The sequence below is a fragment of the Triturus cristatus genome, chromosome 4_1 (genome assembly GCF_964204655.1).
Source record: "Triturus cristatus chromosome 4_1, aTriCri1.1, whole genome shotgun sequence".
NCBI lineage: Eukaryota > Metazoa > Chordata > Amphibia > Caudata > Salamandridae > Triturus > Triturus cristatus.
In genome coordinates, this window is record NC_140585.1 from 921,466,364 (window position 1) to 921,493,856 (window position 27,493).

A 27,493-nucleotide genomic window follows, 5' to 3' on the forward strand; every position below is an offset into this window, starting at 1 on the left:
GGGGGTCTTTTTTGCTGTTTATCCTTTTTGCGTTGGGGGTTTTTGTGGGCGGCATTTGTTGGAACAGGTACATAGGAGGTATTTTGTTGTAATTGTCGCTTGGAACAGGTGCAGGCGGGGTGGTTGACAGTTGGCCGGGATTGGCTGGAGTTTGTTGTTATATGTTGGTAGTTTGTGAGCAGGAGCAGGGAAAGGGTAACCAGGTAGGATAAGTTTAGATTAGAGGTTGGTTAGTTACAGTAGCCTCAGGGGAGGTTACGATTTGGAAAGGCTAGATTGTGTAGGATTGGGTTATATTATGGTTCTGGAATGTTATGTTGTATTTGGTGGGGTGGGGGATCTGATGTGGGGATCGTAGGGGTGGGGGGAGGAACAAGGGGTCAGGAAATTCTTGTATAGTGAGGTTTTAGTTTTGTAAGGCAGTGGCCAAGGGATGAAATTGTGATATGCACCTGTTTCAATAAAGCGGCCTTTTTCACACACAATAAATTGGTCTTGTGTCGGCTCGATCCCCCCCCTTATCTCCCAAGGCCGGTCTGTTTGGGTGTGTTGCGGCATAATAATCAGAAGAATAGGCACACCCGGGCTGGCAGCTCAATCTATGCTCGGGTCGCGTGGTGGTTGCCAGCAATCATCTGCTTTTTGGCTCTAAAGGTCAGTGGCCATACATTCTCCGAATGGTAATAAGTCATTTTCGGGATTACTGTTAGGTACGTTTACATTTTCCATGCGTAACCTGTTGTGTATAATCACAGTGTGCGTCCTACCCTCTTCTTTCTCGTCAAGCCTGAGGACTGGAATGTGGTTCCGCCTTGGGCGAGTTTCTGATTCAACACAACTTTTGGCGCCTGTGTTTCATTCACAGGTTTTCAGAGTGTTTGCTCTTTTTCTAGAAGTCATTCTGCTTAGAGTATCGTTGGTAGTGTCTTTTTATTATTATTATTTTGAGAGCATATGTTGATGGTCCCATTTTTACGGAATCAAAAGTTATACACTTAGGGCGTTAAAGCACCCTAAATGGGCGCTAGTGGCTCACATTTCAGCTCCCAAAGGGCTTGAAGAGAGCTGGTCGTGTGCACCAGGCGCATAAACTCTGCTCTTTCACCTCTTGTATCCGGAAGGGAAGTTAGGAGGCTGCACGAGCCTTTGCTTCAGGGACACAGGTGTCTGATGTTGATTGGCATGTCAATGGGCTGGAGGCGGGACTGGGCTGGTGCCTTCCTTCTCGGCTTGCATCTGCTCTCTTTGCTGGGGAAGTGCAATGGCAGCAGCAACGACCTCGTCAGCACCATAATTTCACCAGCAACCCCTTTCTCCCACCCCAGCATTAAAACTGGACATCTTCGCAGGACAGGGATCCGGTACCACCATCCGAAGAGCCAGTAATATCACCTTTCAAAATGGCTGCCGCTACCGCTTCCACCTTGGAGGAGAGGTGGTTTGGAACTGGGAGAAAGTTATTGGCTCAGACGGAGGGGTGGCACAACTGGACTTCCAGTGCCTCAGGTTCACCCACAAGTGGGGCTTCGGAGCAGGTAAGAATCTCTGTCTTGGCGCACAGTTTTCAGGGATAGGCTTCTCAGTGGAGGGCACGTGTAAACCAGCGTGGTCAATTTACAAGTTTTGTTGGAAAGGACTTGTGCATGGGTTTCTATTGGTAAATAGCTACCACGGTTTGAATTACATCCGTACCAATGCAATCGGTACGTTGCAGGCCCAGTGTTCAGTCGCTGTTCTGTGTTTAATTTGCTCATTTATTGGGTACTGGGCACAGAAATGTGTGCGTGTCACTGTGGGGGAGCACGTTTTATTTCTGGACTGAAACCACCTGCATGTTTCAGAAACTATTCAACACAACCATGATTCAATAAAGCCGTGTCTAGATGCAGGCTTTGCAGAGCATTGGCATATAAAAGTATCTGTGGGCCACTAAAAATATTTAGGCATGTGCAGGGCAGTGGGCAGATACACGGTTCCGCAAGGAACTGTGCGCAGGCACATTTCTGTGGACGTTTGGCACATAAATAACTCCTCTCACTAGTGAGAGCTACAAGCCAATGAAGACATATATTTTTATATAGTTAGTGAGCACAAAGATGTCCTGCTGGTATTGAGGACGGTACAGACATATGGTTATATCGTCAGAAAGCACATACATGCTTCTGCTGGCATTGAACATAAAAATCATTTTACACAAAGAGTGCTTCAGGGAAGTAAAATCTCTTTGTTTACGTTGTCAGTAAGCACTTTCATAATTGTCATATATGCTGCTTTATGGGACTGTGTAGGCCTCCTTCTGCATAGCTTGTTTGAAACATAGTTAACACATGCATGTTTATGTGGGAATTGAGCACTTGGACATACGTGTTTTTGTGGACTTTCAACACATACATGTGTACCCAGGAATGCAGCATGTTCCTTCTGAGAAATTGGCAAATAAAGTGTTTCTTGTGGCCACACAGTATTCAATATTCCAGTATAATTTGCAGAGCATTTAACATATAGTGGTTTCTGTCCTTAGTGAGTCGCTGCAAATCAGATGCATACTTTGCATTATTCTGAGGTAAATGAAAAACAAATGTGCTGAACGGGTACTGGACAGCACCCATGTGTTTTTATCAGAAATGAGAACATGCATTTAGCTCTTGGCCCTGGGTGAGTGTTTCTGGCGGACAATCAGTGTACAGTGTTTCTGCTCTTCATATACATTTTCTGTTTGACCAATGATCCCCTTAGCATGTCTGCCAGAGCACTTCATTGTAACCCGCTCCATCGTTCTACACCTGTGAACCCTACCACCAACCAACCACAATAAAGAATTACAAAGAGACCCTGGTTGGAGAAAACAGGTCCCAGTTATATTAAATTCAGTTTTATAATAGCAAATCTCCCAGGAGACCATAAATCATGGTAAGCCAAAAATTATTCACAAGACCACAACTCATTGGCCGAGCCATAAATCACTAACAAAACCATTGCCAAGGTCCATAAATCACTGTCACCGTTTACTAGCGGAACTTCACTCTCTCCTCAGCATTCTCCTCGCCCGTGGGTTCAGCAATGCAGCTTCTAGGCTTCCCTTGTCTGACCTCGTAGGCCATTCAGGCCACGACTGCAAGTGCCATGTTTACTTTGAGACTCACTCAATTGCTTCTTTCCTTTTTTTGCTGTCTTGGTGTCCCTGCCGTAAGGCATCGCAAGGCCCACTGGTATAGCAACCATATCCTTTACTTCGGCCCTTCGGTCCCCTGTAGATGTTCCTTCGCCACCCCACCAACTTGAATGGGAGTGGAGATCTTGACTATGAGGCCCGCCAAAACCCATACTTCTCAAGTGTGGGAGGGACAACTTAGCCCAAAAAACGGTTCCGTTGCTACCCCACTGCTCGCCTTTTGTGCTTCCAAGCTCAGACACTTGCCCATCCTGACTGGCCCGTTTGAATGGCACAGCCAATCACGAGCCCAGGCTTTCACACACTTTTTATACCAGGGGGGCTGTGAAGGGGGTGACCTGTCCTTTAGTCACCATGCTTCCTCTAAAACCCCATTCCAGCCCTCCCACATTACTCCTTCATCCTCGCCTTGGTTATCCGCCCTTGTACTGGGTTACAAAGGTGTTTTACGTGTCTGTTGTCCTAGGGTGACGCCTGCAGCCACCATCTGTCCAGTTGGGCTACAGACCCATCACCGTGCATTAGGTTCGCTCTCTGAAGCTGGCGGTGCCAATGAGACCTGCTCTCCTTCTGTATGGCTCATGCATGTATCTGAGAGAAGTGGATGCAACACGTTTCGCCTCCAGAGATAAACTGTGTTCTTCTCTTGGACACATTTATTTACTCAAGGGCACGTGAATAATAAGAACCCCAATGATGATTGCCTGTTTCCTAATAATGGTATTCATTAACACCACTATAGTATTCTAGAAAGAAAACTGTCTGTGTTCGGTGTCTACAGGAGATATTAATCCCCAACTCAATGTGATTTATGAATCTCAGACTGATTCTTACTCATTTAACCATTATATGATAAAATAATTCTGTGAAGCGCCAGACAGGATAAAGATAAATAGTCCATAATTGCCTTAAGTGAAAGAGCTGAAGGGTTTATTCTCAGAAAAATAAACTCCAGCCACAGAAGTTAACAACTGGCAATCATTGTCTCAACTCAAACATAAACCTTTCATGAAGAACACTGAGGAGGATATACCATAAGTCTGTAGGGGGAGGGAATTAAGGTCAGGGGGAACAAACTAGGAGAAACGCTATGCTAAGAAAATATATACAAGATACCACACACCCACAAGAAAGGGGAGGGCCACCAGGTGTTGTGAGAACGAAAGGTGGTGGTGAGATATGTTGCATGATGAGTTGGAGTGCATGAAAATAAACAGAGAGAAATAAAGCAGAAGACGAGTAAAAGATACAAGGAAAAGTAAATAGATGACAACAACGAGGGATGAAAAATAGGAGAAGAAACAAAAAGGAAAAAATAAATGAATATAAAAAATTATTTAAAAAAGGAAATCTTAGTCTTAGTCTTTATTTGATCAACCAAAAGTAGATCATAAAAGATACACAAAAAGAAACAAACAAGTGAAGAAAGAAATATTAAAAACATCTACAATAACATTCATGAATTACTACATTCAGAGAAGTAGAAGATCTAAAAAATCAATAAAAGAATAACAGTGTATTGTTCAGATAAGCCTGCAACCCCGACAAGTGCTATAAGAGAGATAAAGTGCATTAATTCAGAAATTACATCATAGCAAAGAACCAAAAATTCATAATACATGTGGCTCTCTGTACAATAAAAATTAAAAGCATCATGCTCCTTCTTAGAGCTAAAGTGCACTAAAAAAAACACGCAACTAGGTGACATGTATCTCGATCATATATTTGTAATAAAAAGAATAGGGTAGCATTACACTTTGAAAATTCATGTCTGCGCAACAATGGTAATAAAAACCTCCTTGTGAATGGCAGATAATATCAACACAAAAGTAGAAAATGCTGTAAAGTTGGGCTAGAATGCTCATCGCATGGGCAAATACCAATGGTGACTGAGGAGTATTGGCCCAGCAGAAAGCATACTAACCAATGAAAGGAACCTAACATGAATCTAGCCAGTAAGGGTCTCTTGTACATGTTTTCCACGTATAATAAATAAGGGGCAATAGTTTGCAGTCTGAATGATGCAATAGTCTCTGACTGTGGGTTAAACCACTTCCATTAGATCCCTAGAAGCCTGCTTATGCTTGACAAAGCTATCCTGGACCCAATGTTTGTCCTTTTTAGGTCTCGGCTAGCGATGGCTGCGCGTGCGCAGTCTCGCTCGCGAGATTTAATGACTTGGAGAAGAGGGGCTTGAACCCGCCCCTCTTCTCTCCTTTTCTCCATTGGCTGGCCTCTTGAATGCTGGCCAGCCATTGGAGAAGAGGTTTGTCACTCCGAACAGGCCCCGTCCTTTTCGGATTCGGGGGCGTTTTTTTTGTTGCTTTTCACCCGGGCATGTTTTTCTCTCCTCCAGCCAATGGCAAGAGGAGAGAAAAGACAAACACGCCCCCGAATCCGAAACCGCCGCTGCCTTTCTCCGAGGCATTTCTGCTTCGCCTCGGAGAAAGGCAGTGGTGTGCTTTTTGTTGCCCACTTTGACTCCCAATTTAAGGCTCCCAGATTAAAGTTGTTTCAATTCCTGAACAATGATCCACGCGAATCCTCATATCACTTTCACTGCTGTTGAAATAAAAGTGTATTTTCCTTCCGCGATCTCGAAGGGATTTTTTCTGTCACACGGATTTTGATGACGAGATTACTTTTGTTGGGCCGGTGTTTCGAGGACAGAGGGCTATCTTCAACAACTCGGAAGGTCGTGCACTACATGACATGCGCGCCAGCCGTGTACACGGCCATGTGAACGAGACAAAATAAAACCCCTCATCCCTCCCACTGATCTCAAACAGGCCACCCAAACTCTGGTACTGTCAAGACTGGACTATGGGAACGCAGTCCTATCTGGAATTCCAAAATCGCACCTGGCTCCCCTCAAAACGACGCTGCATGCGGCAGCCAGAATGATCACCGGTATCAAGAAATTTGACCACATTTCTCCTGCACTCAGGGGACTTAAGTGGCTTCCGGTCGAAATGCGGATTAGCTTCAGAACAGCCTGCCTCACTCATAAAGCACTACATACCGGCAAACCCGAATATCTGGCAAAAAAACTCAAAAAAGCCGGTCAGGCTAGGAATCTCAGAAGCTCAAACTCCCTTCTACTCATCCCACCAAAAACTCGAAAACAAAAAACTGCAGATCGGTCCTTCGCCGGTAGCGCTCCAAAAATCTGGAACTCTATTCCCCCCCACATCAGAACGATTCCCTCCTTTGCAAAATTCAAAAGCCAACTCAAAATCTTGTTCCTCAACCGCTCCCTAGGGAGTGGATAGGATCAATCGGAGCAGCCAGCTGACACTGCGCTCTGCTCCAACGCCAAGGCTCCGAAGGACTACAAAAACTTAGTCTGTCTTGCACTGTTATTGTGTCACTCTACTGTTTTGTTTTGTTGAATCTATGCAATGTTTCCTGCTGTAAAGCGCTCCGATACCCTAGGGTCAGGCCAGCGCTATAAAAAACTTCTTAAATAAAATAATAAATAAAATAAATAAATAAAAACATGGCATGTGCCTGAGCGGGCTGCTGCCTGTCGGTCTGTCCGTTGGAGGGTGGGTCGCGGATCAAGGTTGCCTCCTCCTCCGCCTATCCCTGATGCCACCGGTGGTGGCAATAACAGAAGCACACCGTCCTAGAGGGGGAACGCGCTGGCCGCTGGTCCCAGACCGTGAGAGGAGAAGGTGGGCTCTGCCAGCTCCAAGGGAATGTACTCCCACTGCACTAACATGGCGGCCGCCTTGAGGAGCGTCGCCTTGAGGAGACTCAGCGAGCAGGGTAAGTCTGCCCTGCCTGGCGCGTGTGCTGCCCCGGTGGTGCTGCAACAAGCCTCGTGAGACAGACTGGTGGGCGTGCTGCTGCCTGCGTTTTACCTCTTCTGCGGTCATTCCTTCGGTTCACTTCTCTCTTACTCTGGGTAACCTGCTCGTAGTTGTCACGTGCGACACCTTTAGCCAGTCTTAGCTTTTTATAGCTAACAGGACATGGAATTCGGGGACTTGTAGTTTCACAGTAACATTATAAACGTGGACCTAAAAACGTGGGCTAAAAAGCAGGGCTGGTAGGAGTTGACACTTCTGACGCGGGCCCACTTGGCAGCTATGCTGGGGTACTGAGATGTGTGGTGGTTTGCTCTGTGATCTTCACAACTGCAGCTATTGGCTGCTGCTGCAGGGAATACAGCCTTATCTTTGTCACACGCTGTCCATCACAACATGCTTAGTGCCAAGTGTCCGCCTGTGAACTTAGCCGACGTTGCAAATAGCATAATTTGCATTTTGGGGTTTATAGTTAAGTTTCGCTTATTAGCTGTGTACCCAAAACGACCTACCAGGCTTAGTACTGTTGGTTAAATAAGGAGTGCCCGATTGTGTCCCGCATTAAAAAGGGACCCACCGCCTCCTAGTTAAGAATACATATTACCTGCATTTGAGAGTGATTAAGCTATTGATACTGTAAATAACAATGCAGTTTCTTTAAATGTTTTAAAAACAAAAACATAAACAAAAATAATGTCATGAGCAATGCCAATAGCTCTAACTTTAACAATGCCGAGACCATTGCATTGTAAATGCTTGTTCATGATAGTCTCCGGGTGCTCAAGCAGATGTGCACTGCCATAGGCTGAAAAGAAATCCTTCATATATTTTAGCCATGGAATAGCCAGCACACACTCACAAAATGAGCAATCTCTAATTACTACCCGATTGAGGCCAGCTTCCTTATTTGACCATAATGAGTATCAGAGAACCAAAGAGGAAGCATTAACGGTGTCCTGCATGTACTTCATGCCTCAATCCTGATGCAAGCTAAAATGTGGGGATGAAGGAGGGACGCCCAGTAGCCGACGACAAAATCTATTCTCCTCCAACTGCATGACACCCACAACCTTGCATCTCCAAATACCTATTCTGTAAGTTAAAATTGGCAGACGTTTCTGATTGTATATCTCCATATTCAGAGCAATATGTTTTTCATCAATAGTCATGGTGAGCAAAAAGGTAGTACCTACAGCTTGAGTATAATGAGAAATCCCATTGCTGGTGCAAGTGGACCAGGAACACCTCTTGTCGAAGTCCATACCCAGGTAAGAAAACAAGCTTACCCTATCTAATTTCTTGCCATCAATATTTAGGGTACGGGTTTTATTATTTCTGGGACCGCAGTCCACTGTAAAAGGTTTCTTCACGTTTGTCTTCAAATCCAGTCCTTTCAAAAAACTAATATAACTGGAAATTAAACCCTTGAGGCCATTGGCCGGCCTTGCAAGAATAACAGCATCTTCCCCGTATAAGAGCACAGGCACAGCCTTTTACTCAAAGTAGGGAACATCCGCCCGACAGATACCAATACTCTTTCCTGGTCATTAGCATAGAGCAAAAACGGAATCGTCGCAAGGTTACATCTCTGGCATAACCCATGCTCAACTCTAAATGGTTCTGTGCATTCACCAGCCTTACCAAATCTTACAGATGCGGTGAGATCTTAATGTAGCAGTCTCAGGAATGAAACCAAATCCCCATTGAAACCCATACTCTCTAAAACAGACCACAATTTGGATCTACATACACAATCGAAAGCTCTCAACAGATCCATAAATGCCAGGTATGTAGAGGCGTCCTTTGTATATTTATATTTTGCCACAATAAGATGGAGGTTAAGGCACTGTTCAATCGTCCCAAGACCCTCTCTAAACCCACAATGGGTTTGGGATAGAATGTTATTTTTATTTATCCAGACAAGAAGGCGATCCAAGACAACTCTCCCAATAATTTTTGCTACAGAGTCTAGGAGAGATATCGGGCGGTAGCACTTTACATCGTGGACATTTCCCTTTTTAAAAATAGGGATGATGACTGAGGTGCGCCACGATGTAGGTACACTCAAACAGCACACAGAATTAAATACACAACCAAGGACAGTGGTCGAAAACCCCAGGTTTTCCCTGAATAGATCGAGAGGGACGCTGTCCAGACCCGGCGACTTCTTGCACCGCCTGTCAACAATTGCCTTAAGCACCTCTTCCTCACTAAAATCAAGTTTTAGGCAAAAGAAGTCAGCCTTCGGCGCATCATCGGTAGGCCTGTGGTCAGTAGCATATATCCTGCAAAAATATACCAGCCAGGCCTCAGCCGCAATATGAACCGTTACTTTATCGTGGGGGGTCAAGGGAGATAAAATTGACCGCCATGCCTTCCAAAAGGCTTGAGAATCTTTGAGCTGACAGACTCTAACTATAGACTCCCTTTTCTCCTCCTTCATGGTCGACTTTCTTTTCTGTAGTGCCAGTTGATAAATGTTTCTGATTGTTACAAAAGGCACCTGGTCTCAGGGAGATTGTTTTAGGGCCCTTCGCAAAGATTCATTTGCCGCTCTACATTCCTTGTTAAACCAAGATTTAGCATAGGAATGAGTCTGAATACAGGGTCTAGATAACGTCCCTTTAATCCATGTTAAAAGGTCAATAAAATGGCTATGTGTAAGTGCTGAGTCTCCTATTTCTAGATTACAGTCATCTAGCAGTGCTGAACTTCTACAGACAACCTGGGACATAATGTGCTTCAGGTTCGCGGTTCGTCAAACCACCCTTCGTCCAGCATCCTTCACAGTTAGCGCTTGAGAAAGCAGGGTCTTAGGCTTATTTAACATTTGCCGGACTGCTATTTGCTTTGCGATGAGGTTGTGGTCGCTATCAATCTGAGCAAGCACCTCACTACTTATAATGGTTGATGACATACATCGGGAGGTAAAAATCTGGTCTAAAAAACTCCCAGCACTCCTTCCTATACAAGTTGGGAGATCTGAATCAGCAGAATTATGGATTTTGTTGACGAAATCTCGCTCAGCCAACAGGAAAAACAAAACATTCCCCCTAGCGTCCATATCCTTATGATCAACTTCTCGAGCAGATGGATCTAAAATGGTTGATGTCAGAGGGGGTGAATGCCCTAGTTTGGCGTTAAAATCTCCTGCCACCAGCAGGTTTAAGGGACATTCCGCCCGGACCTCCTTTTCTATTAACAGGTCAATAACAGAGAACAAACCCTGAAAATTACAATCGCCCTTCCTGGAAAAATTGTTATCATAAAAATTCATCATATAAATTCTATGATTACCTTTCCAGCAAAGGCAACACACCTGTGCCTCCTGCTGATCTAAAAGAAGGGGAGTAATAATACAGCCAATATTAACCTTAAACCAGGCTGATAGTCCCCCTTTAGCTCATCCAGAAGATGATGCTATCGCTGGCAGAGTGAAACATGTGTATCCGTTGAAGGCTACCTCTTTCAGATCCCAAGTTTCTTGCATAAAGACTATATAGTAATCAAGGATAAGGGATTGCCAGCCTACAATTTGGATTTTAGAGGCTAGGCCAGCAACATTCCAAATTAAAAGGTTAAGACAGGGAGAACATTCACCACCTCCAGTCTCTGGTATTCTAACTTCATGAATTTCTTGTAAAGTCGGGCAATTAACATGGACTAGCGCCCTAACCGGATTGGTAAAGAAGGGGGTATAGACAAGTGAGGGCCGGGTATCTCAGTAGTAAGCACACCTCCATTGTCCAAAGCGCCTGTACAGACACGTTCCTTGCAGTACAGTCAATCATTATCCTCCAATCCTGCAAGTGCTATATATCTATTTTTCAGGGGTACTGGTGGATGTAGCGAGGATCTAGGAAATTCTCTAATTGATGCAATGGGCCCTCTATACTGACATTGGGGGTAGCAAGATGCCTGTGAAAAAAAACACAAGTGGCAGGATCTTAAAAGGACTAGATTTAACCATTCCAGCCCTCAATAAGCCCAATATATTTTTTACAACAAAGGGGTTGCGGAAGTTCATCACAATATAATCACCATTGTACCGTTTGCCCAACCCACCAATCCCCCCACACGTCTTGCCTGCAAAATCTCTTTAGAAAAGTCCCAACGGGCACATACATTAGTGTTCAACCAGTGTATTGATTTGTTCATAAGGCCCCTTGTAGATTCCGAGCTATCAGCAGGGAAACTGGGATCATTAGCTAACACAATTACATAGGGAGAAGACCCAGGAGGGAGATCGATCACTGGAAGGGGGGCGAGCTTAGTTGGCAACTTCCAGCCCAGTTAACCACCTGCTTGGATATAAGAGGTTGCTCTTCATTTTGCCATGAGGCTCCATTTAGATCCAGACCATTGACAGCAGCAGAGTTTTGATTTACAATGAGCTGACCGCCCCTATTAGCGGGGGCTTGGGACAAAGGAGATGCTAGATGGTACTGGGTCCCCTGGGAGCAAGTTGTTACCCTAGCGGCTGATGACTCAGACAGTTTCGCCTCAATATAGGCGAGCCGAGCAATAATAATAATAGTTTAATATCCTAAATTACTGCTAAGGAGCTTCCATTATTCTTCTGTAATGGCAGATGGTTGTACAGGCAGTTACTCATTACAAGGCATTTTTGCGGAGCACAGGTGTTCCCTTGGCTATAGGAAATTTATTAGTCACAGTGCTCGCAGCTTTCCGCCCAAAATCAGGGTCATAGCCTTGGTCTGGGGCCTCCATACATGAAAAATTTGGCACATCTACTTCGCCTATGACTGAAGGATGTAAAGCACCACCCTAGCCAGCTGGCGTGGCAATGCTGGCTGGGCCTTTAACCCCAGGATCGGCCTCAGTAGTTGCCGATCCGAAGCTGTGGAACTTAATGCAGAAACAATAGGTAACCTCAAATAAGAAGACTCCAAAGGACCACCAGCGGCATTACAATTCACCTGGTTGAAGGGTCGGGCTGGTACGGAGTCCTCCTTAGGGAGGGAAAGTTGTTGCTCCGCCAACCTAATCTAATTTGAAACAATGTCCACGACCCGTGTCATGTAGTTGTCAATCGTGGAAGGAGTACATGAGGGAGGTGCTCTAGGTGTACCTGAAGTACCCTTCTTTTTTCCCATGTTCGCATGGCCAGTAGTGAGCTGATGTAATAAATAAGACAAGGGGAGACCCAGAGCTCCCAGGAGGCCGAAACAATCAAAACATATAAACACTACCTCTATTTAAGGGACTTTCTTGAAGATGACCCGGATCCCATATGCGAAACGTCAGGGAAATGGCCCAGCCTATTCTGGGCTTAGACGGGCCCGTCTCGGCCTGGTCTTGGCCTGAGCACATACTGTGCGTGTACAGCGTGCGTCCTGTGCAGTGGGATGGCTCCCATACTTTTAAGGCTCTCCGGCATCGAGCGGTGATGTTGAAGCCCCTCCTCCTGGGCCGGAGAAAGCAGCAACAGAACCTGGAGTCCCTGTGAACGATGCAGCAAGCATCCCACGCAGTGGGATGGCTCCCGTAGTTTTTAAAGGACAATCAATTGTGTGTCTTTGGCTTTCTCACCCTATGTGCGCCAGGTATGCCCAGACGTGGATCCTGGGCTCACTGTGCCACTGGAATCAAGCTATCCTGGCTGAAGAGGGGTGAAACCTCGAAACCTGTCCTAGGATGCTTGTTTCCGGTCCAGGGAGGACCTGGCTTGGCAGTTCGGGCTGGACTGTTCCAATGAGACACAGGGTCAAGACTGATTTGCATATGGCCAGGTCTAAACTGGGGTGGCATGGTGAGCAAAAGAATGATGGATTTAACCCAGATCTCTTGACTGGGGGTGAATGTTTTGATTTGTTCTGCAATCCGTCCATCAATTGTGTGTCTTTTGCTTTCTCGGCCTAAGTGCTCCAGGTATGCCGAGACGTGGGTCCTGGGCTCACTGTGCCACTGGAATCAAGCTATCCTGGCTAAAGAGGGGTGAAACCCCTCCTAGGAGGCTTGTTTCCAGTCCAGGGAGGACCTGGCTTTGCAGTTCAGGCTGGACTGTTTCCATGAGACACAGGGTCAAGACTGATTTGCATATGGCCAGGTCTGAACTGGGGTGGCATGGTGAGCAAAAGAATGATGGATTTAACCCAGATCTCTTGACTGGGGGTGAATGTTTTGATTTGTTCTGTATTCCGTCCATCAATTGTGTGTCTTTTGCTTTCTCGCCCAAAGTGTGCCAGGTATGCCCAGACGTGGTTTCTGGGCTTACTGTGCCACTGGAATCAAGCTATCCTGGCTGAAGACGGGTGAAACCCCGAAACCGGTCCTAGGATGCTTGTTTCTGGTCCAGGGAGGACCTTGTTTGGCAGTTCGGTCTGGACTGTTCCCATGAGGCACAGGGTCAAGACTGATTTGCATATGGCCAGGTCTAAACATGGGTGGCCTTGGTGAGCAAAAGAATGATGGATTTAACCGAGATCTCTTGACTGGTGGTAAATGTTATGATTTGTTCTGCATTCCGTCCACCAATTGTGTGTCTTTTGCTCCCATAGTTTTAAGGCGCTCCGGCTCCTAGCTGTGACATTTAGGCCCCTCCTCCTAGGCTGCAGAAAGCAGCAACAGGAACTGGAGTCCCGGTGAACAATGCGGCAAGCAAGGAAATCAACAGAAGTAACAAAAGGAATAAATTAGAATTATTGAAAGTTTTCCGATACACAAATTATTATCCTAAAATCCGTCTATGGAAGGAAAAGTTAGTTATTCGCTGAAAACTACGAAGCCCTTTCTTAATGTTAATGAGTTGAGTCAGAAAAAGAGTCCATATTCTCTGTTAGTGGTTGTGGAATGAGGCAGAGCCAGTCGGAGAAGCAACGTTGCAAACAGACAGAAAGCTGCTCGAGAAATGAAGACTAGATACAAAGGTAAAAATGTGTGCAGAGACATGACCCTCAAGTTGAGCATGTGCGGCAAGCCATCTGTGCGGGTGTATGGGCCCAACATACATAGGTAAGTGCATTTGGCTGGGAGGCTGATCACATGCGCTCGGGTTGAGCATACACGGCCAGCTGGTAACAATGGACGCTCAAGGGTGCAGGGGCTCAGTATAGGAAGATGAGAGCACGTTGGCAGGAAGCACGCGGTGAAAGGCGGGACTCCTCAGCTGCATGAGGGCGCTGTCATTCGCAGCAGCGGAGTAAAACATAAACAAAAGAACTGAAAGAAAAAAAAGGCAATAAAAAAATATCACAGGCTCCTCCGAGTGAAGTCCTGCGATACAAATTATCTACTGGCGGTCTCCAGTAGATAGTTATAGTTAGGACCGTGTTTCCATTGGAAATCCGCAACATTCTATTTTGAATAACTTTGGCGCCGATTGACGAATCCTCACGAAATTTTCAAAATAGGTGGGGCGTTCCGCTCCGCTCCTTCCCTGAAAGTCTCGGGGGGATTCGTCAAGCGGGGGCTGAGAAAAAGGGGGGGTCCCAAAACGCGTTTTCCCCATGCATTTTTCCATAGGACCTTTAGTCCAAGCTGCAGCCCGAACGGCTGAACAGAATTACTTGAAATTTGGCAGAGAGGTAGTCCTCAGGTCAGGCATGTGCCTTTTGCAGGTCTGGTGTAAATCTGTTCAGTATTTCCTGAGAAAATAGCATTTAAATCAATATATATATCTATAGGCGCGCACCGTGCGCGTACGGTAAACCTTACCGTACGCGCACGCTGACGTGGTTGTTAGATCTTAGTAAACATTCGAATCGGTCGAAACCAGGAAGTGTCGGCCGCCATTTTGTCTCTCACAGTCTGAGGGGGTGAAAAACTAAGGTGGATAACGTGAAAAGGGGGAAGGCTGGACAGTTCCTGACCCCCTAGCCTTGGTCACGGGGTCCCAGAAGGACCCCCAAGGGCAAAAATGTATTTTAATTTATTGACAAAAAATCGCGGAGTGCGCGTAGCGTACGCGCACGGTAGAAACGGAAAAATTCCGCGAACTACGTAACGTGGGCGCGCGGTGCGCTCACTGGGCGCGAAGCGCACCGCGCGCGCACGGTACGCGCACCGTGAAAAACCTTAAAAAATAAAAATAAATAAATACATAACTTAGCATTTAAAAAACCGTACAAATTCACTGAAAAAACCATAGGTTTCCCACACGTTATAGTTAGGAATTAGCATTTAAAAAACCTTGCAAATTCACTTAAAAACCGTAGGTTTCACACATGTTATAGTTAGCTGGGCATTTCACTCGTGAAAAACCATTGAAATTCCCACGTTATAGTTAGTGCAGGCAACTATAACTCACGCGACCGCAATCCTCTGCTGATGACGTCAGATATTACATCACTGATGACATATGTGTCTTTATGAAAAAAAAATATTTGTAATGTATGTATAGATAAAAATTCATGGAAGAAGACATGGGTAAATAAGTGTCTAAATACAGTATTAGCATCAGCAGAGGATTGCGGTCGCGTGAGTTATAGTTGCCTGCACTAACTATAACGTGGGAATTTCAATGGTTTTTCACGAGTGAAATGCCCAGCTAACTATAACATGTGTGAAACCTATGGTTTTTTAAGTGAATTAATAATATAGCCAGGCTCGAATTGGGATCACAATTTGGCAAGGACAGTGGACAAAAAAGTCATGGCATGCCCTTTCACGAATCATCATTTGGTTACTCTCAGAGGTCTAATTTGTAGAGAAATGTTTGGTAAATTAAGCATTATTTTTGTCAAAATGTTTTTATTGTACTTTTTCAAGGGTATCAACATAATACAACACATAGTATCAATTTAATAAGCCAAATACATTAGAATGCAGTAGGTAAGTTCAGCATGTCAAAAGGAACTCGGCATAACTCGGATGAAATATACCTAGCATTGAAGACTCCTTGCAATACATCACTTCTCATCATCATGTGCCCAGTGATAAAATTCGGTAAAAAAAGATAACAAAAAGTAAACAAAAAAAACCCCAGGTGAATACGAAAAACTTTGCAACTCACTTTGCATGTCAAGAGTAGGTGTGTGTAGATGGAAAATAACCTTTCTCCCTGCAGGGGGTGGAGGTGGACGGGAGAGCATAATGGTACAGCCATGGGGGGGAGGGGGGGATATATCTGGGGCGCATTGAGTGCCTATGGTAGCGACGCCAGTGGAGCAGAGTCTGGCTTTGTCTGAAAGAGGTGGAGTGCTCGTATTCGGGGCTGACAGGAGAAGAGAGGAAGTCCCTCTGACAAGGGACCCCATATATAGTATGAACTTTTCTGCGAGTCAGCCATAATATCCGTCATGCGTTCAAGCGCTAGGGCTAGCCACAGGGAGAGGGATGGGGCCTCCGGTTTCTTCCACACTGCGGCCACTGCCAATTTTGGTCGCCCCCAGACAACCCCACGTAATAGAGCAGTTACACAGTGTTTGATGCTTCAGACTGGGGTAATGCAGGCCCAGCAGGACATGCTCCGGGTTCTCTAATATTCCAATATCAATCTCCTATATCTCCCTAATCTGTGACAGGATTTCTTTCCAGAAAAATTGAATGGAGGGGCAGTCCCAGCATATGTGGCGGAAGTCTCCCAGCATCCCACAGCCTTTCCAGCACCAGTCTGATGTGTTTGGAAAAAGGTGTGCAGCCTCTTAGGGTATAGCTACCAATCGTATAAAATGTGTGGTGTGTTTCCCCTAAACTCACTGAATGGTTATACTTAGAAATATCTCAATAGAGTGTACACCACTGCTTATCTTGTATGGAAATGCCTAGTGTGGTTTCCCAAAAGAATACATGTTGGGGGCCAGAAGGGGTCTAGATGTGAGTAAGAGCACGTAGCGAAAGAATATGCAGCCCCTGGACGTACTTCCACTTAAATTAAGCTTTTTAAAGTTTATAGAGCCAGGTACATTGGTAACGACTAGGAGCACTGCACTTCTGAAAACTGAATACTTACTTGCAGCCTTAAGGTCCTGCACAATGTAGTTAGATACTCTTTCCCAACCAGCTATGTCCTTGACTCTGATCATCACATAAATCAGAAATTTAGTACAAAGTCAAGGGGAAAGAGTTAGACTGGAATCTCTGGGATTAGAACGTGTAATAACAAAAGTAGGCGGCCTTGGAGAATAGAACCTTTAATGACGAACAGTAAAGAAATACATTTTGCATATCAGCCATAAAAACATTTTGCAAAACGCTCAAAAGAAATGAAATCTAGCTCCCTCACATATTTTGCACTGTTCCCTGAATGTAAGTACCTTTTGCCGCCTTGTCCTACCTCCCCTCTTTCTTTGTGTGCACTACTCTGGCTACACAGTGATCACCAGTTCTGCTGGGTATTACCAATTGGTGGGCTGGGGAGAAAGAGCAGGTGAACAGAGAGGTAAAGAGACAGTATAATAAGAGAAGTGAAGTAGAACTAGAAATCAGATAGTGATAGGTGTGATGGGGAGAGACATAAGTTAAAGTCAGAAAGATCGGGTAGCCAGAAGAAAATGTACATAGCTATACAAAGAAGAAGAGGCCGGTGGATAAAAAGTGTAAGAGATATAAGTAATACTTTATGGTCATAGAAAAACACACCTTTTTCACGTTTCCAAAGAGAATATGTATAAATGCTACACATAATTCAGAAAAAGCAATACACACACTTTGTTCTCAGAATCACCGTTCAAGTGACCTGCAGATAATTAGTGATATTGGTTTAACTATTCCATCTGTGTAACAATCCCTCACAATTTTTCACATGCCCTCCATGTGTAAAACACTTGCTGTAGCACCAAATCTGAAACACGTTCTGTGGGCCACATGCATGATAACAAGACACAACTAACCAGAAAATGTTGTGCAATACCAAATGGGCCTCTTCTTGCAGGTAGAATAGATCCATATGTTTGGGCATACCAGGGCCTAAGCCCATAAACAGACCGGGTCAATTATCTTGCAGAAGAGCTCCTCAATGAATGGCAATAAACATGAAAAACATAGAAAATGAGCAAAACGGACATATAATCCCAACAGGCTAGAAAAGGCAATCCTGCTGCACAGAGAAAGAAGTGTGAAGTTTGCAATCTTGCTTAGGCCTCGAACATGGGCCTAGCTTAGAATAAGGCTCAAGCAGTTCTCTTTAGAGAAGGCACATTACACACATTCTTAAATATATCCTGAAATCAACACACACACACGTTGGCACATTCCAGCCTTGGACCTAAAACTGAGTCCAGTCAGGATGACCTACAAACTACAGCCAACAAACTGTAGTAAGGACTCCCTTAATACGTACATACATTGTTAAGTTAGCATAACCACGTTAGAAGTTAGAAAGCCATCTTGCTGCTTTTGCACACGACACTGCGTTCACATGTTATTGCTTAAACGAACTGCTGACTCGAGTTTTGCCTCACGCGAGAGCAATCTGTTGTTACCATCCCGAGCTCTGCGAAGCGACCTTGGTCTGCACACGATGTGACAAACAGTCTGAGTTGTTAGACAATGCATGTTTTCCACTCTAGGTTGATCGACCCACTATTTAGTCATAACACATACCTGAAAGTTGGTGCTTTTAATATCACGGACATCATGTTTATTATTCAGACCGAAGACGAGCCTTCCTGCGAGAAGTCTCCTGATGCTCCTGTGATGTGATTTCACTAAGCTGATCTTTGAGGTATGGGGTCCCCTATTCAAGCCTAAGAGACCTTCTGTTAGACTAATAATAATATTAGCTTCTTAGTAAAGGGAAAGTGGTAGTATCCACTGTCATTATAACATGATCACCCCTTTTATATTCTATGGAATTGTAACTATGTTAATGGTTTTGATTTTAATCATTTGTCTGCTTGTATTAGGCAAAGTACTGCATCTTAGGACACGTGGTCTATAAAAATAAACTCTTTTTATTTTCACCGTGTCTCTGTTGATTCTTGTTGTGGACTGATGTGAGAATAATATACGAACAGGTATTTCCGATTCCCACCATTCCTGAGTATGTACTGAGTCGCGTGTTCTGGGTTGTCTTTTCATTGGGACCGCCGAGCTAAATCTCGGATAACGAATGGGACACTTATGCTAGCCGGATACTGGGTTCTGGGTTCTGAGGTGAGTTTCTGGTACACCACAACTCACTGAGGTCCTGGGGTTCTACGCATAGTTCTGTGTATAAGCAGAATCCATGCAACATGGCGCACCTAACGTTTGGTCTATGAGTTGAAACGCCTTAGTAGTGCTCGCGTTTGTCCACAACACCCTCATTCTTGTTTCCGGATAACAAGTCTGACGAATTTAAACCTACCTAGGTCTATTGATATAGGTTCTTTCAAGCTTGATAATTAAAAAGGTTAGTGAACCCTTGTGCTACTGATAGTTTCACGTGTGTTGTCCTGATGTCGGTGGATATTGCGGCGCATAGCCGAGCGGCTCTAAAACGTCATTTGACGCAGTATGGGGTACCGGACACTGGTATGAACGTCATCTTTGTGGTAGGAGCCGATGCGGCTCATCCCTATGAGTTGTTCTACTCTTGGGTGACGATTCCAGCGGTGGGGGATGATGACACCTTTCATTCTTACACTGCCGCTGCAGTGCCGGCGAACTATACGCCGTATAGGACACAGGAAATACCAATATCTGCTTGGCAGCATCCCATGTGGTTATACCGCCGAGAATGGGCCCTTTGTCAATTGCAGGGGCCACTTGGCCGGTACTAGCCGGATTTACGCCTCATCCCCGTTACCTCACGGTGACGGTGGCTGAGTTGCGTGTACTACACACTGCCCTCATTACGGTATATAGGGCGTTGGTGCAGTATGTGTCGCGCAATATGCAGGCGGGGGCGCCTGCTGTTGCGGGGCAGCCTACTGATCATCACGCGGTGGTCATTAGTCCTGTTATGGTCAATTCTGTTATGGGCAAGCGCCCCCTAACTAGGGATGATTTCCCCTTTTGGCTTGCTGAGAAATTTGACCAAATAGAAGCGGTTTACCCGAATACTTCGCCTGTGGAGAAACACAGGATCCTCACCATTAGTTTGCCTAAGGACTTGGTCCCCCACATTGATGATTGTACAAATTGGGGCAAGGTCTTTGCAGCGACGTACGCGCAGTGCTATGGCACTCCGTCTATGTTGCAGCTGCCCTCCGTAATCAAAAGAGTTCAAGAGAACCATGGTGCGGAGTCTGCGATAGAGTTAGGGATGCGGCTCCTCGGGCAATTTGACCTGGCGGCTACCATGATAATTGGTAACCTGAAGGGTGATGCTTTGCATTTCCAGGTTCGTAATGAACTGAAACGAATTCCTGAGGAGGACAAACCGCAGGAATTTGCGAAAATAATCGCAGAGGCATATCGGGATTTGGGTCGTAGCTCTTTAGGAGTTAAGCCTGTCATAAAGAATCCCGATCTAAAGCAGCAGGGTAAGACAGAAACGTCTGGTAAGGACGACCGGCCCTTTTTTCCTAAACAAAAATGGCAGGTTAAACAACAGGGGAAGCAGCAGCAGCAGAAACAGGGCTCTCGGCCTGCCTCTCCCGTACAGTCTAGTAGTGAACGCACTTATGATCTGCGCGATCGTGCTGCTATAAAGTCTCCTGATCGATTTCAGGTTTCTGAACAGCGCTCTCCTCGTTCTTCACAGGAAACATCGGCTACACAGTCCGGTGGCGGAGGCGGTGGCAAAGGTCGGGGTGCTCCACAACAGCGTGACCAGCCCCGACAGACTGAGGGTAAAGGCAAGCAGGACGAATTTGCACGACAAAGACCCCCGTTTCAGAAGAAGAAAGTGGCGGCTCTGACGGCAAGGTATGCCTCAGATAGTGCGGACACAGCTTCGGAACCGGACATGGGCGCTGACGCTCCTGGACAGCGCAGCGGAAATTACCATAGTCCGTCAAGCTCTGCGTCCATTTCTGGCGGTGACAGCAACTGATATATCGGTTACTGTGGAAACAGCTGACACCAGAGTGGCTCCCCCTGATAGACTTTATGAAATAGTCTTATTAATTGAGGGTGACATACAACGTACAATAAAAGGGATTTTTTGGGATAATCTGACCACTACCTATGATATCCTCCTAGCGGAGGCAGATTGGCCCCCAGCTTTCATTTTAGAGGCTCCTAGAGGGGAGGAAGTAATCCTCCCGTCCTTTGCGCACACAGTGCCTAAGGACCAAGCTGAAGTGTATGCTGAGGAGTGGGCGCTTGCGCTTGCGCCGGCGGTGTATCGCACTCAGGTGGGATGGGACAGATTGTCCCCCTGCCATGAGATTCCATTGCGGTCTATGCCCCAGCCTCAACCCCAATATCCTATGCGTCGTGAAGCGAGACCTCACGTCGCGGCAATCCTTGAACAATTGGAATATCAGGGTGTTATTGAAACATGTGTGTCCCCTATGAATAACCCTTTATTCACTGTAACGAAGCCTGACGGCTCGTACCGTTTAGTTTTGGATTACCGGCACCTAAACTCCCACTGCCGGACCTGCGCGGTACAAAATACACATAGTTCGGCTTTGGTCGACAGTCTCGTGCGTAAAAGATTTAAAACGACACTTGACATTTCCAATGGCTTTTTTAGCCACAACCTGTCCACACTGAGTAGCCAGTGGACAGCGTTCACTTCGGGCGGAAAACAAAAACAGTTTACAAGATTAGCCATGGGTTACAAAAATAGCCCTGGCGTCTTTTCTGCTCGCGTGGTTTCTCTTTTAGAAAGAATAGACCCCGAAGCATACTCATATGTTGACGATATCTATCTTACGGATGATGAGCTGGTGCCGCATCTGTCTCGCGTTGACAATATTATCGTGAGTTTTGCAGACTATGGCTACAAATTCAATTTTGCGAAGTCACACATCGCAGAATATACGGTGTTGTTTTTGGGCTACGAGCTCAACAATGAAGGTAAGGGGTTGGCCCCCCACTTTCTGGAAAAGTGTGCACGCTTGAGTGCTCCTACGACACTGAAGAAATTACAATCTCTGCTGGGTTTTCTGAATTTCGGCCGTACGTATATTCCTGATTATGCCCAGCATATCAAGCCGCTTTACGCCTTGGTACAGCCTTCATTTTCGAAGTCTAGCTGGCAGCTAGAACACTCTGCTATTTTACAGTCTTTACAGGCTGACCTTCTTGCTTCACAATACTTGCTGACACGTGATAACCGCACTAACCTGGTGATAAGAATAGTACCAGGCGCAGTGGGGTTCACGTATTTGACGTTTAATGAGGGCGACACAGTCCCCATTGCGTACAAATCCCACTTGTACACCTCTGCTGAATTACGTTTTTCCACGGTCGAAAAAGTTTTGACCGCTGTGCAGATGGCGATCCTCAAGGAACGCGCACTGTCGCATGGGAAACAGATTCTGGTTGTAACACCATATCCTGCTTTAGAGGCAGTGACAAAAGCAAGTGTACCAAATTCTAAAGCTTTGCATCCACGGTGGATACAATGGGCTACAACACTGACGTCGCCAGACGTCACTTACATCTTTGATGCCTCATTACAGACTCAAGAGTACTTGCAGTATGAATTCGTTCATCCGGCACCTCTGTCTTTGCGCCCGCTCGAAGAATACCATTGTGTCATATACACTGATGGGTCTGCGCAACCCGCAATTGGATCGAAGCACGCTTATTCAGCGGCTTGCGCAATTGTCGTAGGTACATTCGTAAATGGTGAATTCCAATCTGATGCAGTGCATACGCAGTCATTGGGTGATTGTACCGCGCAATTGGCGGAGCTCCGGGCTCTAGTGCTTGCACTGGAGTTTGCTGATCCCCGAGTCACTACTCTTATAGTGAGTGACTCCTTCTACTGTGTCCAGTCCTACAATGACAATTTACACTTCTGGTCTCAGAATGATTACCGTGACACTAAAGGTAGCACAATTAAGCATAAAACGCTTTGGGTTCGAGTGGCAGACTTTAAAGAACGTCTCCCACTCGTAAGTGTTATACACACTCTTGGTCACCAGCGGCTTGGTGTCCATGCTGTCGGCAACAGCTTAGCTGACGAGGCAGCGAAAACAGCAGTGGCTACATACTTAGTGGCAGCAGTTACAAGATCCAAAAGTAAGATTGATGATGACATCTTGGCAGCTATTGCTGCTACAGAAAAGGGAGGAGATTACCCGAAGGGTTTTCCCTCTCGGTATATTTACCATTTAAGTCCTGATAACGTCCCGTTAGTGAGGATTAACGACGTTGGTGATAGAATAATTCCCAACGCGGACTGCAGACCAGCACTGATCTTGGCTGCACATGAGGGGTTGGCGTCTGCCCACGCCGGTGTGTCAGCTACAATATCTCTGCTACAACAACGTTACTGGTGGTTTGGTTTATATAAACAAGCGCGCGCTTATGTTCTTGATTGTGACATTTGCCAACAGATTAAACCTTCTACTGTTGCGCGCCCACCACAGACACAGCTGTACATCTCTAATAAGCCATTTGGTTGTGTTTATTTAGATCACTGCGGTCCTTTTTCTTCTGATACTGCGTACAAGTACATCTTGGTTGCAGTGGATTCGTGCACACGTTTTCTATGGGTGTGGCCACAAAGGAGTGCTGACTCGCGGACTGTCATCAGGGATTTGCGTGTCTTTGTGGGAACTTTTGCGTGTGGTACCTTCCATTCTGATCAAGGCCCTGCGTTCGCCTCTAAGGCTTACAAGGAGGCTATGAAAAATTTGGGGGTCCTTGTCAAATTTTCGTCTCCCTACCGACCTGAGGGTAATAGTGTGGTGGAGCGAATGAACCGTGACTTAAAGCAATCATTGACAGCACGTGTTTTAGGCACAGGCCGGAACTGGCTAGCCCATTTGTATAACGTTCAACGTGCACTAAATAATCTCCCTAGAAGGTCTCTGGGTGGGCGGACCCCGTACATGATGCTCTTCGGGATCAGAATGTTTGTTCCAGACCTTGATGGTCTAGACATTGCGGCGTCGACCGCACCCTTTGACGTAGATGATCACTGTGCTGTTTTGCAGACTCTACAAGAAGCCAGAGACTCTCTTTCGAAAGAACATTTGCCCTCCACGTCTGAAGCTGAGGTTCAGATTCCGGTAGTCGGCTGGCTACCCCGAGTTGGTGATCTGGTCCGTGAGAAGGTGGAGAACAAGAAGGAGTTCGGCCCCTCTTATCGTGCACCAGTTCCAGTGCTTGGAGTGCAGGGTACAAGAACAGTCATTTTACCTCCACTTCCTGGTCGCAAAGAAAACAGGTACATCTCTATTGACAATGTCAAACTTCAGCGAGTGGCCGATACTTCTTAGTATGACTCCGGCAGTTTCGTGCCAGACAATGCAAAGAAATTCAATGATGGTTCCTGCTACTACCACCTTGTCTGATGTTGCAATCGAGATGCATTCAGTTACCGATCCGTTGCTGATGCCACCGGCTGGTGGTTTGTCCGTTGAGACTGAGTATGCTTATCCTACACGTGGACCTTCGCCTGTTTTACAATCTACAGCACTTGGCCAGTCCCGTTTTTCCTTTGACACTAACTCTTTGCCCTCAACTCCCCCATCAAACATTGCTGTTTTTGTGAGCTGGTTTAAGAAACATTTTTTGATAGCTCCTTGGACATACATCTGGTTGATGCTTTTTGGTATTTTTTTGTTTATGTCCATTGGATTTGTTGTAGTTTTCTTCCGTTTGGTGGATGGCCATTATCTCAAAGAGAGATCGACAATTAGACTTATCAATGGAACTTTGGCCCCCCACTCCTCATCACACATCATGAAAAGGGACCAGACTTTTGTGAATATTACTGCCTGGCCCGTCATGGATGGAATCGCATGGGATGCTGTTAAATTTCAAATTCATGGGCCTACAGAGGTCATTAATGTGCCTAATGTATTTCGTGTTTCTATGGGTGATGTAGTTAAACAGAACATACGTTCTGATGATTGGGATGTACACGCCAGTGAAGCGCTGTTTTCAGATTTGAAATATTATGCCGCCTTTGATGCAGAGGATTTGTATGAAAATGCGGCTAATTATGCGGAACAGTATTGTTTTCAACATTATGGCAATCACTTCTTGCATAAATCAAATTCGTTTAGAAATTTTGTAAATTTTACCCAGTGGGAACATTGTCCCACCCCCTCGTTTGGCAGTTCACACACATTAGTTGATAAGTTTACTTATTTTACTGATTTCAGTGTTTCGGCCCCGGCATCCTTTTATTTTAAAGTTAAGCCTGAGTCTGCCTCCAAGGTTAGACTGACACACACCAAATTGCTATATTCTAAGTCCTTTATGGATGAGTTGTCAATCAAAGGTTATGATCTATGGAAGGCTACTATTGATCTTAAGTCGGTTTGGGGTTCCAAACCGTGGCAGGTTCAGGGAACTGAAGCTTTACACCGTGCCTGTCTAGTACCAAATCATATGTTGTTTTTAAATGCAACCATCTTCCAAACCACCTGTTTCGGATTGGCCACTTCTAAAAAACTAAATTCGCCTTCTGTGCCGGATCTGGGTGCTTACCCAAATTGGGATAATCACACAGGTCTGTCCCTTCCTGCTTTGCAGTTATTGGTTTCCAATTCGTCCTTCAACATTTCGAAATTTAATTGTGAGGGATGGTTAATTTGGCAAAGCAGTTCTGATACCTGTCAACGTCGTTTTCTAGGACTGAAACCGGGGTATACTCAAGATCGAGTGGACCCCCGGTTTGAGTCGTCACATACAGTAACTACATACTCTGTAGGGAAATTATGTCAGTCCTGGCTGCGACATTCCACCTTGGCATCTGTCAAAGTTCATTTATCAAAGTTACATGACAAAATAGATTTGAATGATTTTGTTAAAGGTCCTGTGGGTGGCAGATCCAAGAGATGGGCGTATGCTATTTACAACGAAGTATGGAAACTGTTGCAAATTGAGGCAGCTTCGAGATTGAGAGCTATTGACCAGGCTAATATGGAAAAAGTATTGGCAGTTATTGATAACAGCATTAACACTCTCTCTTCTCGCATTTATACATTAGATAATATAGTGTCTTCAATTGTTGATATTGTGCAGGATGATGTGTCTGTGTTGTATCATGGTCAAAACCAGTTGCGTTCTGTTATGCAGTTTGCTTGGACATTACAAACATTGAAGGCAGGGAAGGTCCCTTGGGACTATCTGAATACAACATCGTTATTTCTTCCTTTTAACCTTACTGACAAACAGCAGTTCATGTCCATGAAAGATGCTACATATTCCCTGCTCCATATTGAGAAATTGGAGCCGTTACCTTTTTCTGTTGCGGAAGTCGATTCCGCTGTGTGGCTCTTACACGGATTGATAAGTCTACCGTTTGCGCTTTTTAAGTTTACCTCTTGTATGAAACACTATGCTCTGGGTAGATATGAACAGCTGGGTACCGCTTTCATACATGAAGTCTGGTCCCTCCCCTTTACGGATAGATGTACAAGGGACGGTACTGAGGTTTATCTGAAGGGTGAAGAATGTACAACGTCACCTGATCATTCTGTTGTTTGTAGGCACATTCAATTGCACGGTGCATGTAATGTACACGCTCCGAATTTGGCCTGCGTCCTCAAGGGTATCCCAGTACCAGTGATTACGCCATCTTTCACGCTGCTTGCAAACGGTAGTTATTTAATTTTAAACCATGAAGCTTGCTGCGGGATGTTAGTAGGGATCCCGTATATAGTAACTGTAACACAGAGGGTTGTCTGCTGCAATAACGTCCTGTTTCCACCCCCACATGGGAGGCTGGATGCTTCTATCTGGCCTTCAATTCCAACCTTGAAAGCAGAGTTCGACAAAATGAGCAGAATAAGAGCGCTATTATCCCAAAAGGAGGTGCCATTGACTTCCTCCCGGGAAACATTTGTCCTTCACGTAGCAAATACGCGCACCGAGGTACAGGCGCTTTTGAATACTGACCTCCCCCTGCATTTTGGTGCTTTGATCCAAACAATTTTCAATGCCTCGTCCACGACTGGCCTGGCTCATTTTTTTAAACTTGTGGGCTCGGGCCTCGTGACCTCTTTCCAAACTATTTTTGGTGTGATTCCGGCATTTTTTCATTCTATTTTCTCCAGCGTCTTTGGAGGTGTCCCGTTAATTCTGGCTCTAGTGGCAGGTGTGCTACTTTTACTTTTCATCTTGCGGAATGGCTGCTCTTTCTGTGCCACACGTCAGCCTGTCCCGTCTGCAGTTTCTTCGTGACAGGATGCTTGCTAATTATGGTGTCCTGCCGTTGGCGACTTTGAGCCTGGCATATGGATTATCCTTCCGGTATTCCTACTTCACCTGTGTGCAACCTGTCTTCCACTGCCTAGATTGTCCCTTTGAATGGCCTATGGATTTGTGTTTAACCAACATGGTGTCTCCGGACCCGGATTTTGATCGGCTGATGAGGCCCTTAGTGTCTCACGAGTCTGCCTGTTCTGGAGTTCGGATTATGGCCTGCGGTGCGGCACATGGTATCCTGGGTAATTGGGACATCGTGAGAGCGGCATATGACTTCTTGAATATGAGTTACTTGGAAGTACACGATGGTTGCCCTCTGATGGTGCTAGAGGCT

At 45.5% G+C, this 27,493-nt stretch overlaps 1 protein-coding gene across 1 annotated transcript in view; it reads left to right on the forward strand.

Moving 5' to 3' along the window:
* Nucleotides 1-1,245: 1,245 nt before the first annotated feature.
* LOC146855817 (inositol oxygenase-like) overlaps nt 1,246-27,493 on the forward strand; it is a 344,917-nt gene continuing 318,669 nt past the window's right edge. The window contains exon 1 of the mRNA XM_085653748.1: nt 1,246-1,535. Coding sequence (XP_085509874.1) covers nt 1,401-1,535 — 135 coding nt within the window. The 5' untranslated portion in view covers nt 1,246-1,400. The remainder of the gene's footprint in view (nt 1,536-27,493) is intronic.